A 16,028-nucleotide genomic window follows, 5' to 3' on the forward strand; every position below is an offset into this window, starting at 1 on the left:
CGCAAGTATTCAGTTTCACCAAATAGTCTAGTCTGTATGCTACAACTACCAAAGGATGAAAATCGTTACAAGACTTTAAATGGATATTTCAGTCCTGTAATGTCTGTTTTCTGGTTGTTGACATTGTCAGGCACCTTCAGTTGGCGCCATGCCCGCCTCTGATGGAAACATCATGGGAGAGGAGACCCATTTTGCATCTCTGTCATTAAATGGACCAGCGGTAACCACACCAATACAGGACAACGCTTTTAGCTTCCAAACCCACTTCAAAGCCCAAGGCAATCCTGCTCCTGTTCATCCTGTAACTGATCTGAATCAGCTAGAGAGTGTTACAGCCCAAATCGCTTCTCTAGGCACACCAGTGTATCCAAATGAAGCGGAAGCAGCTAGCACCGTGGATAACTCTAATGGTTTTGGAGACCTTTATGACCAGAAACCCTTGTCTAAAAGAGAGAGAAATGAAAACCCCTCTGAAATGTCAGAAGACAAAAGTAGATGTCAGTCAGCGGCAGACACCAAAAAGTATTTGACCAGAGCTGCTTCTTGGTCATGCTCAGCCAGCCTTCCTCGAGGTTTCAGACGGTCTGATGGTTCCTGTCGCCACTCGTCTGTCATCACAGCCAGGCCCTTTCAGACCAAGCAGTCCAGGATCTCAACACTGCCAAGACTATGCAATGTGAGTTTAGTCAATGCAACTTTTTTATTTATTTTCTTTACAGTTGAAAAGCATGGTAGACAGTTCTGGCATGCGGGGTGGGTGGGGCTTTACTCAAATTACATTATACACAGTCTAATTAGTGCTCGACCTGGTCATGGGTTGACCGATTTAATTCACCAATTTTAGCCCTTTTCAAAGTAGTCATCAGCCAGAGTTTTGCCGATTTAAACCAATATATTCTTAATTTCTCATGAAACTGTAAATGCTGTTGTCGGACTCGCGCAGAATGATGTCCTTGCAGCGTTTGTCCACAAGGACCTCAGATTCCAATACACCTTTCCTGAGATGTGGTTGTCCTAGTTCTCGGATGATGATGCGTGAACATCGACAATATTTACAATAATGGTATAATCCCCCTGAGACAAAGTTTTGAGTAAATTTTAGCATTTTCAGGAAAAGGGCTAACTCATTTTGCGGCGGCAGCAGCATGTTATCGCGGCACTTTCTGTGGGAGATGGAGATTCTGGAAGGGATCGAGCCAACTATGGCGGCTCCATTCGACATCATAGGTGTTTGAGTTCTGTTAGTGTTGAATATATAGTATATTAATATAAAAACAAAGCAAAATATGTAAGACCAAATACCTGCTGCAGTCAAATGTTTTTATTTATTTTTTTGCTGGATTTTGTGGACTAAAGTATACTGCTGGCCTATATAATTTTCTGTACAGGTTTAAATATTATTGTAATGTATGACAGCCGCTTAAACTGAGAGGAAAGCAAAAGTACCCTCCAAAAGAATTGGAACAGCAAGGCCTTTGTTTTTGTCATATACTGAAAATATTTGAGTTTCAGATCAAAAGATGAATGAGACAAAAGTTCAGAATTCTAGCTTTCATTTCAGGGTATTTACATCTAGATGTGTTAAACAACTCGGGACAGAGCACCTTTTGTTTGAAGCCACCCACTTTTCAAGTGAGCAAAAGTATTGGAACAGAGATTATTAAATTCACTTGGTGAATAACATTTAATATTTGGTGGCATACACCTTACTTGCAACAACTGCATCAAACCTGCAACCCATTGACTTCACCAGACTGTTACATTCTTCATTTGAAATGCTTTTCCAGGCCTTTACTGCAGCCTCTTTAAGTTCATTTCTGGGGGTTTCTCCCTTCAGTTTCCTCTTCTGGAGGTAAAATGCATTCCCTGTTGGGTTAAGGTTTGGGTGATTGACTTGGCCAGTCTAAGACCTTCCACTTTTTCCCCCTGATAAAGTCCTTTGTTGTCTTGGCAGTGTGTTATGGGTCATTGTCGTGTTGAATGATGAAGCTTCTCCTGATTAGTTTGGATGAATTTTTATTGATATTGCCAGACAAAATGATTTGCCACCCTCCACAGGGCATGGGTGAAGGTATCACAATCCACTGTTCAAAGAAGATTTCGAGAGGAGAAATAGAGGCCATCCCACAAGATGCAAAAAAAATCGGAAGGCCAGATTGGATTTTGCGAAGTAGTACAGAAATGACCCACATAGGTTTTGGAATGAAGTTTTCTGGACTGATGAGACCAAGATTAACCTTTACCAAAGTGATGGAAAGGCCAAAGTATGGAGAAAGGATCTGCTTATGATCACACAAACACACAAGCTCATCTGTGAAGCATGGTAGAGGTAATGTCATGGCTTGGGCTTGCATGGCTGCTTCTGGAACAGGCTCACTAGTCTTTATTGATGTAACTCATGATGGGAGCAGTAGAATGAATTCTAAAGTCTAGAAAACCATTTTGTCTGGCAATTTACAGAAAAATGCAATCAAACTAATCGGGAGAAGCTTAATCATGCAACAAGACGACCCAAAACACACTGCCAACACAACAAAGGACTTAATCAGGGGTGAAAAGTGGATGGTCAAGTCAATCACCGGACTTTAACCAAATAGAGCATGCGTTTTACCTCCTGAAGAGGAGACTGAAGGGAGAAACCCCTAGAGACAAGAACTGAAAGAGGCTGCAGTAAACTCCTGGAAAAGCATTTCAAATGAAGAATGCAACAGCCTGAAGTCAAATGGGTTGCAGGCTTGATGCAGTTATTGCAAGTAGGGGGTATGCCACCAAATATTAAATGTTATTCACTTTAAGTTAATTTAATAAAATCTAAATACTTTTGCTCACTTGAAAAGTGAGTGGCTTCAAACAAAAGGTGCTCTGCGCTGAGTTGTTTAACACATCTAGATGTAAATACCCTGAAATGAAAGCTGCAATTCTGAACTTTTGTCTCATATTCATCTTTTGATCTGAAACCCAAATATCTTCAGTATGTGACAAAAACAAGGGAATTGACCTTGGCGTTCCAATACCTTTGGAGGGGAATGTATTTTATTATTAGTATTGATTACAAACCTGTATGTAACTTCATGGCAAAGAAAATGTAGTAGAGGAAGTGTGATTTAGCATTAAATGGCATCAGAGCACTGCATAAATGTTTTGCCAGAAACTTCACTTATTGATTATGTACAGCTACAGTATAGCCTAAATTTAAAGCTGGTTATCAGGTAATGCTTGTTTTTTAGTTGAAAATTCCCCTGTTGTAAAGTTAAACATGGAAGTATTGTAAAATGCTCTGACTTTTAGTCATATTTGTATTAAGGGATTAAAGTTTTTTTAATTTGTATAATCTGTTATCTTTTTTTTCTGCCAAATATCTGCTTCGGCCTCAAAATAGCCCTAGTTCTAATAGTGTCTTTGTCCTTGTAGGTGTCACGCTTTTTGTTGTTTCTCTGGCCATTCGGTCCATTTGTTTGGCGCATGCACATTTCAGTTATGGTACAGTCCTGACATGTATGAGTGTAGTTGTTCATGAAGATAAATACACTGGGCTAGGAATTAATATGGTCTTCAGTTGCCCTTTATTGTAGTAGACGTATCTCTCAGGCGAACAGTGTTATATATTTAATTTTGATAGAAAAAATATTCAGAAATTATTAAACTTTCGTTTTTGTTTTTAATCCATTGTTTACTTGCATGTAGTAATTAGTAAATTTAGGATATACTATTTTTTTTCTTGACAAATCGTTTTGTTTAGTTTTAATCAGTCATTCTCTTATTGTAGCTCCATCTTACAGTGGTCTACCACTCATGAAAGACAGACACTTAAAGATGTTTTAAAATTTAGTTTCCTTTTGCTGACTTCTAGAAAGGCTGCATTACAAATTAAATATTTTGTCATTGCTAATATGATACATCAAACTTTAAATTGATAACATAAATTCAGTCACCTGTATCCCTCTTCAATCGTACCCGTTTTGAGAGTTTGACATCAGAAATAAAATACTTGAATATCTCAAAAACCTGGATAAGCTTAAAAATAATCTTACAAGAATGAACTATACATCAAAAGCAACATAGTGGTTGTTCAAAGAGTACTTCGCTGAGCTTCTCTTTTACATCTGTGTAAGTCACACCCCATTGTCTTCACTAAACATGGACTATGTTCTATCTGACTACTGACGTTTTCTCTTATCCCAGGCAGTTGATCTTGTCTGACTTTGCCACCCTCTGATTCAATCAAACAGGAACTGTGCCCCCGATCTAAAACATTCTCAACCGTTTAATTAGCCATTAAGGAAGTCAGGACATTAATATGAAGCTTAAAATTATGTAAGAATATGTGTGCCGTGTCTGTTTCTGTGTGCCAAACTGTGCATCTGCAACTGTGCCTGTTTCGTTTGTGTGCACGTCTCTCTGCCTCACTCATTGGGGTTAAGTCCCCAGGTACTTTGCAAACGCTATGCTCATGGCAGTTAATGTAATGAGTGTTTCTCGTGTATGCGGATGACCTGCTTTGTCTGTGATGTGAGTATGAGTTACCTACTGCTTCCCCATTTATGGAGCTGTCATTGTGAAATTGTCAGGTTACTGAAAGTCTGTTTATTAGAGTTCTCGGTGTGAATGGTTAATACTAATATTGTATTGTGCTGTTTTTGGTACAGCTCATACATTCATGTAATCTTTCACGCAGATAAACGACAACCAGAGTCCGACGTGGGTGACTGAAGGAGAGGAGGGCGCTCCTTCCCCACCCGGCAGTGCTATGCTCAAAAGGCAGACTGCCACTTCTTATCTCAGAGGTCCGCACCAGGATCCAGTGCAGGTAGCCAACCATGTAGAGCAGACTGCTTCAGGAAGGGTAGAGTGCAAGAACCTTTCTGGCCAGACTTTTCAAACCAGTTGCCATCAGCTCCAGTCCCAACAGTGTTCAAAAATGCAGCCCCAAAACAGGGAACCCACAACTCCGCCAAGTAGTGCCAGGATTGACAACTCCAAGGTAAGTTTAATTTATGTTGCTTCAACATCTTTTGAGCTTCTTGAATAAAACGGCGTTGTCAACACTAATACAGATCAATTGCATGCTGTCTGTGACTGTACGCATTGATCAAACTAAATGAGCCCGAGTTGAGACAAACCAGAGAAAGCAGCAAAGAAAATGTAGCTCTTTAGTTAAACGGATACTTACGATATATGGTGGTGCCTTGAAATGCGAACTTACCGGTAATTATTTTTGAAACTGGCCAAGTCAATCACCCAAAACTCAACGGCAGTATCTCTGATTGAAATGAATAGAAATGCCATTAATCTGTTCCAGCTTCCCCCCCAAAAAAACTAATTTTGTAATTTGTATTTTAAGAAGGAAAATAGGACTTTGCTTGTGTCCGAAATTGTTCACTCACTCCCTACTTGCCATGTCGTGTTGCACTATATAGTGAGGTCATTCATAACAGCTTTCAGACACTGCACGGTGCTCTGTTAATGAAATCACAGCTGTAGCACATTCACAAAGTAGGTTGTTGTGGGTTAAAAAAAAGAACAATTGCACATTAAAACTAGATGATTTTACTGTACGTTGATCTAAAAATGCCAACAAACGAAGCTTTGAAAGGTTACATTTATACAAAAAACTCATTCCCTCCATCTACGACCCATCCAGTTCCACCATTCTTTCTGAAAATGCAATTCATTATGGTATATCACAACTCTGTGAGTGACCACCAGTTGTTCACTACTTTTTGCAATACTTTCTGGGAAATTTTGAGTGCACTGAATTTGATCAATAAGCATTCGGACACCACTACAAAATGGTATACCCACAATATATTGCACCATATTGTGGTTAGGGAGTGATTTCGGACACAACACTTGTAACATTTCATTTTCTAAAAACATAATAACATAATTACTGTACATACAATGTAATGAATGCAACAGTTGGTGCATCGTGATTAACTTATTGCGGCTTCCTGGTCTCCTGGTGTGAGACTTGGCCACAAAGCACAGTATAATACCGTAGTCATGCAGACAAAAAGGAATGAGTTTCACAACCACTACTGGGAGTGACTCGGTAAACTGCTGTAATTTTTTTAATTTCTTTTTTTACTGAGGATAAACAATATATGCCTGTGATTATGGTCTGTCTGCATCTGTTGCTGCACTTTGTGTAAAATAAATGGTTTTATTTGAAACATGGAATTTGACATAAAATGTATACAGTTGTCATACCCGTCACAAATGCCTATTGAAAAGAGAAGTTAGTTGCAAGGTTATTGAAGTAGTTGACTAACAAGGTCCGTAATAACTGCTCACCTACTTTTAGTTTTACTTATTCAGCAGTCCCCTTAAAGTATCCACTTTCCATCAGGAAGCACATGACATTCGATCAGTGGGTGTCCGCTTCAAATGTGTGTGTGTGTGTGTGTGCGCGCGTGTGCGCGAGCTTTGTGTTTTCAGGTAGACAATGACATGAGTGTTCGTCTTGCTCCTCTACAGAACAGTAGATCGGACTTTGGTTTCCACCTGCATTGGGAAGCTACTGGAGCAAGAACAAAATGTATTCAACCAGGTATAATATTTCACTGTAGCTAAACATCGATTTTAACCTTATCGGTTTTTGTCGCTATTGTTGTATTAATTTTACCTGAATAAAATTTTAGTCCCATTTTTTTCACACAAATGCAACCTGGATACATTTTATTCCATGCTTACTTTGTCCTTAGCAGTTTTGTTTGTTATTGAAGAAAATGCATTGTAAATGCATTTAGCATGACATGATATTCAAGGTTTCATCCGAGTCTACTGTATGTTCAACACAGATTTTACAGACTATTTAAAAGCTAACCATGAATATTTTAAGTCAATAGTTTTCCTTTTTTTGTGGAGGCTGCAGACTGCCATATTGTGCAGGAATGTTGGAACTACATGAGAAAAAAATAAGCACAACAATGGTACAAAACAATGCAGTCAAAAAAACCTTTGTTGAAAAGTTTATGGATGACACACTTTCAGGAGTAGAAGCAACTTCCGGGAATTGGGGACATTAACATTTGGAGCAGCAGCCTTGTTCCCAGCACTGTGGCTTATTTCTCCATTTGGTTTGAGCAAATCATTTGTGAAGTGGATACCTTGTTTGTGTTGTGCTGTCTGTGCCCTTATCTAGCTTCATTTTCTTGACAGCTGTTCCTCTCTCAGCAGGCAGCCCAGCCGATCTCTGCCAGCTGCGTGTAGACGACGAGATCGTGACTGTTGATGGCGATCCGGCAGTGCACATGAGCTCCAGCCTGTGGGAGGAAAAAATTACATCAGCCCAGCAAATTGCCACTCTTACCATGGATACTCAACGCTATGAAAAGAAGGGTGGGATATGTAATGAAGGCATTGTGTCCCTCATACTAACGTGATGAAAGTTTGTGTTGGCTGGTCTTAGACCAGATAACCAGTGAGTCAGAAAATGATCCTGTCTCACCACACCATCAGTACCAACAGTCAAAACTGCTCACTATTGACACCAAGAAGTAATCATAAATTTAAATGTGAATTATGAACATCACATTTCTGAGATACACTTGTCATTTATCTTTTTAAATTGTCCAAATCTAGTTTGCAGAACGTATAAGGTCCCAGCAAAGGGATTACTGACAAAAACAATATGTACCCATATGACTTTTGCCACAACTACCTCTGGCATATTAAATCCCACATTTGTAAACAATGGGTTCCTTGCACTGACAAAATGTCTGAAAGTTAAGGCCAGTAGAGGTGGGAATTCCTTAACTCGTTGACCATTGTATGTCCGATATCAGTCAGTCTTCTTTCCAAGACGAAGCCCTGACAAGCTGTAGATTAGCTGAGAATGGGGCTAACAAGACATTGCCTGTAGCATGGTTACTCTATGCTTTGGAATGGATGTCTGTCCAGTGACTGAACACTATTGGATATGGGTCTCTTAAAATGTATGTGTAAATGAGGGGGTGGGGGGAAATAATAATGATATAGGCACTAAATCATAATTGGACATTTAGGCCTGCAGTGTAAGCGCAGCCTAATGAACACAAATTGATGTCAGTCTTTGGTCTTTCATATATAAATCTGCACACGTTCATGTTATTAGCCTCAAAGTTTTGCAGGTACTAGTCAAAATGTTGTCTCTAATGCAACAATGATAATTATAACCTTGATTAGTACATCACATTTCAAGGGACCCATTGATGCTAACAACAGTGTTATGCAATCTTTTAAACTAAATTGTAAAAAAAAAAAAATTGGTCTCCTGCTATTATGGATTCTTCCCCAGAAGGATCTGCAGGGATCAGCTCATGGGTTTACTTATGTGGTAAATGTTTGCACTGTGTGAAAAGCTTTTAAGACTTTTTAACAGATGTTGAAACTTTTGTTTTGCTGTGGAGCATCAGCAGAGTCTGAGCGAATCGGATTTCTGTTAATTCACCCTGGAGCAATGGTTTATTTGTAATGTATTTCCCTGCTGTAACATTAAACTGTGGATATATTAGCAGATTAGTGCACTGATTTAGCCTCATATTTCCAGATCCTGCCGTCATGAACCCAGATTAGGAGCAGTCAATGACTTGCTTGGTCTTTTTGACATGAACTGTCTACAAGGTTTAAGTCTTGCTTTATTGATGCTTGGCTACATACACTGCAGCATATATTCAACTCACTGGGTCTCTATAATCTGTGTATAGACTGGAGATCATTTCTCACATTTTAAACCCTTCTGTGAATTGCTTCATAATGAAGATTAGAAATTGAAATGGCGATAGGAAACTAAAAACATGGACGAAAGTATTGGCTCTAGCGTAGCTCTTTGTGATTTCTTCATTGACCTTACCGAGACATTTTGCTCTGTGCTGGTATTTGGTGTGGAGGAACTGACTGACCTCAACCCTGTCACACACATTTTGGGATGAATTAGAACCGTGATTGTGAGCATGCATCACTTTTTTTCTGACCTCACAAGTTCTTCAATCAACGGAAATTCCCACAGCTATACTCTAAAATGTTAGCTGACTTCCCCAAGAAATTAGGAAGGAAAAGTATGGGACCAACTTTATTTTCAACACTTGACTTCCAAAAGCAAGCGCTTCAATACAATAATGGTTTTTCCATTGTGTATTGCCAGTGCTGCCCTTCCACAGTGTGTGGCATGTTTGTTTAAAAATCCATTCAGTAGCAGTGCTTATTTTTTTTCTCGCTCTCCTTTTAAACTGACACTCTTCTTTCTCACACAGGAGGTTCGGAATCGGCAGTTTCAGATGTAAGTTTCCACCATTTGATCAAAGGAGGTTTGTGTGCATGTGAGAGATCATATCTGGTCTGTGTGCAGCTCCAGGTCCCATCCCTCACCCCATCCTCATCCAGCTGGTCATGGGACCACAAAGACGGCCGCAGGCGGCAGGAAGAACAAGAGCGCCTCCTTCAGGTAGAAATTGTGACTAGCACCCTGGTAAAACAGAAGCTATAGTGGTTATGTGCTTGTTGCATTGTTTAGGAGCAATATGAGCGAGCTCAGCAGAGGCTTGAGACAGAGTGGCAGAAGGCGCAACACGATGCAATTGAGGTGTGTAGGAGGCTAGTTGTAATGGCGGTGTAAAAGTTGCTGTTCTGTATTTTGGTTTTATGTACATTTCCTGTAAATTAGGGTTATCACTCTTTGAGATGTTTATTCCTCCTCTCCACCCTTGCATGTTTGTGCGGCCAAATATTTTACAACCTGTAGGTCTGATTTTTATTTCTCAATTGAGCTCCAGTGATCTGTACCAGAATGGTTTAATGAACATTTGTTTGATTACATTAAGCATTCTTTTTTGTTGTTGTTGCCTATGATACTCAGTTTTTGGGGGGTAGCCTACTGAAGCACCCTGTGTCCATGTTTCTCCATAAATTAAATTTGTTGTTTCAGAATAACTTGGAAATGAGCAATGTTGAGAACCCTCCCAGAGGGATTCATTTGAATGGTTTGACAAAGACAAAGCAGCAGAGCCCTGAAAAACTCCAACTTAAACCTCAAAATGGCACACAGAAAGATCTATATGACAAAGTCTGGTAAAACCCTATTTCTATGACACAAATATATTCCATATTAACTATCTAATGCATTAGATGTGCTATTGCATTTTTTTATGAAAGCTCTCAAGCAAGATAACTTGACTGGCTCGCCCACTCTTCATCTACTCGCTACTCATTTAGTTTTCTTAATTCCCCCCCCCCCCCCCCTTTTTTTTTTTTTCTGACAACTTGCTGCTAACGTGACACCTCAGGGCTGAGGGCACCTCTGGCTTTGCTCAGCTCTCTCCTGCACACAGGTCAGAACAAATAGACTTATCTTTGCGTGCCTTATCAGCCTATATATATTACGTTACCTAATATTTTGCTACTTAAATCTTCCAGGCAATGTATACTAATTTTGAGCCGCTGCCTCTCCCTCAGGGCAAAGTCATTGTCTAATCCAGCATTAGCCGGTTCACACACACAGCCAAAAGGTGAGCCGAGCTACTCCTCGTAAACTGTCTGTATTCTTACTCTTGTGCGCTCAAACCTTATTACTATGTTCAGGTGATCTGAGGAAAAAAAAGGGGGAGCCTCTTTCCAAGGCTGAGCAAGAGAGGCAGCAAATCTTGGAGGAGATGAAAAAGAGAACTCAGCTTCTGACTGACAACAGCTGGATACGCCAGCGTAGCAGTAGTTTTTACAAGGAGCCAATCTACATTGGGATGCCCCTTAAAAGGTTGAAAGCTATCAATGTGGTTACATGATTAATTGTTATGGTGTTTCATTGTCGGCCTTGTCAATTATGCATCTATGCTTGCAGATATGAGTCTCTTGACACTCTTGGAACTCCTCGTTCAACCTTTACGGGAGGTTATCCCCGACCACACTCGGTGGCTGCAGGTTATTTTGCTCCAGGTGGCAACTCGTCCACCTTTTACAATAATGGATCCAGGCCATCCGAGAGAAATACACCTACAAATTATCATCGCGGCAGGTAATCAAAATGTTTGAGACCTTTTCCCATGGTCGTCGTAGTGTAATTTAATCTTGTTAAACATTTGAGCTGTGCATCGTGTGCTGCCCCAGGAAGGACAGTGGAAGGAGAACTTGCAGTTTGTGTGAAGGCCACTTGAGTAGTGGGGCAGCCATGGTTATTGAAGCCCTTGGTCTCTGCTTCCATTTTGCCTGTTTTCAGGTGAGAGGTTAATGACTGGGATCTTGGTGTTCTCACGTGTTGGTCAACGGCAATGTTCACTCAGATTTTAATGGCACTGTTTTCATTCTCACCCCTGTTCATCTTCGCCCAAGAGTTCTACCACTGGATTGAGGTGCAGGCCACCAGTATAGTACATTTGCAATGCTGTGGACACTTGTGATATACCTCACTGACGATAGACTGCTGGCTACATGATAGAAGCTGTCAGAGTGGTATTAATTTACCAATTTCATTGTATTGTTGTGATTTTCATTTGCAGTATGAACACCACTGCGAACTGCAATTACTAAACACTGCTTCATTAACACCCAGTGAAGGGAGGGCCTTCTCTGAAGTACTGACCTGCATTTACAAGCGAAATTTTATTGATTTATTCCCAAATCTATTTTATTAATTTCTCTTCAGTTCTCTTAATTGGTATTTTTCTTGGCTGCACAACTTCCAATAGTTTATGTAGATGTTTTTTTTTTTTTTCTCCACCCCCACATTTCAGTCTGTGCGCTAAAAGTAGCAATGTGACAAAATTACCCCAAAATGATAGTCTGGAATGGCCACTTCAACTTGAGTTCAACGCAACAACAATTTTGAAAATTGGCTGACTGGTTCTGGAGGAGAATTTGTTTTTGTTTTTTGTTTTTTGGTCTCCAAAAAATTGCTTTTGGGGGGAACGTCAAAATACAGTGTACGTAAAGTATTCAGACCGCCTTACATTTTTCACTCGTTATATTGCAGCCATTTGCTAAAATTTAAGTTCATTTTTTTTTGTTGAAATCTTTGCAGCTTTATAAAAGAAAAACTGAAATATCACAGCCATAAGTATTCATGGTGCCTCAGTAAACGTGAAATATGAGTTAAAATCGTCCTGAGCTCCAGATGCCGAGAGGTCTTAAATCAGGCCATTCGAATTTGCTGTCAACATAACGTGTGCTCTCACAAGTGAGTCCTCTACTTGGAGGCAACCAATCAGAGGAAAGGGGGCAGTCTTAGCCAAATATGGACAAAGCGGCTACAAAACTGGGTTAAACAGAAGTAGCTGTCAGACGGGCCTTTTCTGAATACTCGTATGACAAAACCAAGGTTTTTTTTTTTTGTTTTTTTAGTTTTTTTAAATTGGCACTTTTATACTAAATCCATTTTAGAGAGTCACTCTTTGAAGGTCTAAATAGTTGAAATATGAGACCTTTAAAAACATTCACCATTAAGCTCGCACCGGCCAAAATTCCAAGGGGTTCTCCAGGTCAACGCATCAAAATTGTGGGCAGTAGAATAGGTCATGTACTTTAATTGTTTTTCATGAATTTATTTGAGGATTTTAGAGGCATTTGAAGTGCTCATCTCTCCCCCCTTTTACAGAAATTCCCACTTGGCACGTCACGACTAATTTGTCAATCTAATCTGCCCAGAGCGTTCAGAATTAACAGTACTGGCAGTTGTAATTTAAAACTAAATTAACAATGGGACTGTTTCTTCCAATCAGATTTCATTTTTTCCAAGCTGGCCCTCAAGACCTCAGCATTTTTCTGTCCTCTGATTGGTTGGTCAGAGCAAAACTTGTTACAGCCAACTTTGATTAGACAAAAACCCGTGTAACGCTCTGCGCATATGAGTATAGTTTATTTTATCATCACCATTTCTGATTATAATACATTTTTTATTTTTTTATTTTATTTTTTTAGGGTAATGTTATTAGATAAATATTGCTTCTAAAGTGCTCCAGATGGCACAGTTGCATGCTGTTGTTTTTGTATTATACTGATGATTTCTATAATTGTGACGTGAGAGTGGATTGCGTTTGGTAAGTCTCCACTGAAGGCCCAGGTACCAAATGCGCGGCCTGCCACTGTTAATACCACTCTGACAGTGGCGAAAGATATGATCTTTGACTGCATTAGACTCCTTACACTTTGAAAGTACTATAGTAATGTTGTGGCAAGCTGTTGGTTGTAGTTAACATCAGCCTTATCACAGCAATCAGATATTGACAGATCATTTTTATGGGTCATTTCGTGGGATTCAGGCTTTCTGCGTGAAATAAGCCAAAACGCGAAATGCTTTTGTTTTGGATTATTACAGTTTCCAATGAACTAGTCCAAATTCGTATACTGTATATTTGTATAGTCTGTTGTGTTGAGGTAATATTATAGAACTGAAGTCTCTCTTCGCAACCATATGGGACCACTTATAAGAGCTTGTTTGCACTAAGATCTTCTGTAATGTCATTCTCTATTCAAACAAAGGCCTTTATTTTTGTCAGATGAACTGCCTTTTTCTCACTTCTCCCTCCTCCTCAGTGTGTGGGTTGTCAGCAATATCTTGGAAAAAAAGAGGCTGGAGTACAGGTTCGGGTCCAAAACAACAAACCATACTGTGAGCCCTGTTATTTCCAACTTAAGTGTGAGTATTGCAGTTTGTTATTTTTACATATTGTCCATCTCAGGTTTTCAGAAATGATTTATACAAAACTTAACTAACCCTCCATAGATGTTCTAGTTCTGCTCATATCATTGATTGTTTCTAATTCCACAGGCTAACTTCAATTTTTAAAATTCCCAGGCTAGTGGCTAACACAAACATTTGGCATGTCTATCATGTTAAAAAAATAATAATAATAATGTATGTTTCACAACATTTTAGCAACCAGTTCCCCATCCATGTGACCAGAACAAAGAATTCATGCTTACAGAGTAAGCTACAGAGTGGAGGAATACAACACGTCTACAGACAATTTTGAAATTGGTTCTTTGTAATTGTTTCAGCAGTTTTGGGGGGATTGACATAAGGAGATAATTGTTATATCAATTTGAATGTATTATACAATCAAGAAATGTTTAGTGTTTATTTTCCTATTAATGTTACTGTTTTCATCGTCAAACATGAAACCTAGCTGTAGTATTGTGTACAGCCCTTGTTTGGAAGCACATTTAAACTTGTATGAGCACTTTTTTCCTTGTGAATTTATCTCACAATGTGCACTTTGGTATTGGTCAGTGCTATGACACACAAATTGACAACTCAATAGTATAACTACGTTTTCAATGCATTTGTTTTTTTTTGGATTTGCTATTCATGTGTACCACAAGGGGGCACATCTAATTAAATCAATGCTGTAGAGCCACTCTTCCTTAAGTACTAACAGTACCGTACTGTAACGTAGATGGTGTGCAGTGAACACAAGGATTCATGTCATCGCATTGCAGTACCTTTTCAGAATGCTCTATTAAGATGTTTGTTTGTATTAAACTTGCAGCAAATGGTCATTGACCAAAGCACGTTTTAACTGAATTCTGTCCTCTTTTTGCTGTTTGGTTTTTCACACCATAACTAACCAGTACTCTTTTGTGAAAGACCTTCGAAATGTTTTTTTTTTTTCTTCCCCCTCTCAAAGATCTCTACATTGGAAGTTTGTCATTCAAAAGTTGCATTCAATGCTGTTTTGCCTCCCTGTCAATAAAAATTACAAGACTGTAACAACCTATATCCTCATTTGAATGTATTTTTCCATTAACTATATCTTCAGTGAACATTAATAGAACATTTTCTTTAATTTCAGCACAAATGCTTAATCTAATCATACAGTTTATGATGCAGTGCTGAGAATTGGATGGTTTGTTACTAGACCTTAAACTAATAGAATTGGGCTTTCAACTTTGTGGAAGGATACAGTATTGACTACCTTAAATGTTTATTTGCGGATAACACTTCTGTTTTGGAGAAGGAAAAAAAAACTTGAATAATTAAATATCTAAGTTTAATTGGCTAAGTCAAGATTTAAATGTGCATTGCATGCACCTACATTATTAGCAAGGTCATGATCCTAACAGATGCATCAATGCATACTCATCTTTGAAGAGCATATTGTGAGTGCTACTCTGTTCTATTTTTGGGGGAAAGTTAGATGTTTTGACCAAGTCTGGAACTATCTTTACGGGAAATGAAGCAAGGTTAGAAGACGGAAGAGTTTTGGGCCCTGTGGTGCATAAATAGAGAAGTGCTGCTCTGCATGTGGCGGTTTGAGTCGCTTCATCTATTCAAGAGTCATTTTGTGACAGCATGATTTAACACTTGTGCTTGTAGACTCACTGTATAACCTGCAGTGTATACACAAAAGCAACATTAAAAACTGCACATGATACTTAAGCTGTGAGTGTAATGTAAATTTATTCGCAGCAACTATGGTATATAAGAGGTTATCTTGTCATTCAACTGGTCATATGAGCAGTCTTGTATTTGTTGTTTTCAAATGAGATGGCCTTTAGTCCCACAATTGGAAAATTTGCTAATACACATCTAAGTTTATGAAGAATTGATGAGTAGTATTTCATTTTCGTCAGGTTTAACATTCCTCCCGTGAGATCATTTGACATGAGCTCTAAATAAACATGGTTATTGAATATGGGCCAAGAGTGATAGATGGCCACTTATGTAGTTTACTGTGACCTGGTCACGTTAGAGATGAGGGAGACTGGTTTCCCGAAAAGCCACAGGACAGACTTCTTTTTTGGGGGGGGGGGGGGTTGACATGCTCCATATGCTCAGGATTGCTTAGGTCTTGACCTTATGATCAACTCAAGGCGTGTGTAAGAAATGTGGAAAAATGCACTTACTGGCCACAACATTCGGCACATCTGCATGAACAATCTAAAGTTACTGCACTCATTAATAGGGATTCCCAATATTTTGGTTACCTATTTAGCTACTTGAATATATTACGGTTCAACACGTCTTAGTAGGATGTACAACTGTTTCTAAACAAACTCGTACATCTGATGGTGCCAGTTCAAATTGAACAATCTCTTTGTTAGGATCACATTTTTGATAC

At 39.1% G+C, this 16,028-nt stretch overlaps 1 protein-coding gene across 5 annotated transcripts in view; it reads left to right on the top strand.

Annotated features, from left to right (window-relative positions):
* The window catches only part of LOC133472545 (LIM domain only protein 7-like), a 32,640-nt gene extending 17,956 nt beyond the window's left edge, over positions 1–14,684 (top strand). For 2 of the 5 annotated variants that reach the window (XM_061763572.1, XM_061763537.1), the window contains 15 exons: positions 131–676; positions 4,676–4,981; positions 6,478–6,550; positions 7,177–7,341; positions 9,234–9,259; positions 9,329–9,424; positions 9,494–9,562; positions 9,905–10,047; positions 10,263–10,307; positions 10,393–10,484; positions 10,558–10,729; positions 10,814–10,987; positions 11,080–11,188; positions 13,501–13,603; positions 13,844–14,684. In XM_061763572.1, the coding sequence (XP_061619556.1) occupies positions 131–676; positions 4,676–4,981; positions 6,478–6,550; positions 7,177–7,341; positions 9,234–9,259; positions 9,329–9,424; positions 9,494–9,562; positions 9,905–10,047; positions 10,263–10,307; positions 10,393–10,484; positions 10,558–10,729; positions 10,814–10,987; positions 11,080–11,188; positions 13,501–13,603; positions 13,844–13,866 (2,142 nt within the window). In that variant the 3' untranslated portion in view covers positions 13,867–14,684. The remainder of the gene's footprint in view (positions 1–130; positions 677–4,675; positions 4,982–6,477; positions 6,551–7,176; positions 7,342–9,233; positions 9,260–9,328; positions 9,425–9,493; positions 9,563–9,904; positions 10,048–10,262; positions 10,308–10,392; positions 10,485–10,557; positions 10,730–10,813; positions 10,988–11,079; positions 11,189–13,500; positions 13,604–13,843) is intronic. The other 3 variants (XM_061763553.1, XM_061763544.1, XM_061763563.1) reach the window with 3 other exon arrangements.
* The last annotated feature ends 1,344 nt before the right edge of the window (positions 14,685–16,028 follow it).

Source organism: Phyllopteryx taeniolatus, chromosome 2, assembly GCF_024500385.1.
Source record: "Phyllopteryx taeniolatus isolate TA_2022b chromosome 2, UOR_Ptae_1.2, whole genome shotgun sequence".
Classification (NCBI taxonomy): Eukaryota; Metazoa; Chordata; class Actinopteri; order Syngnathiformes; family Syngnathidae; genus Phyllopteryx; species Phyllopteryx taeniolatus.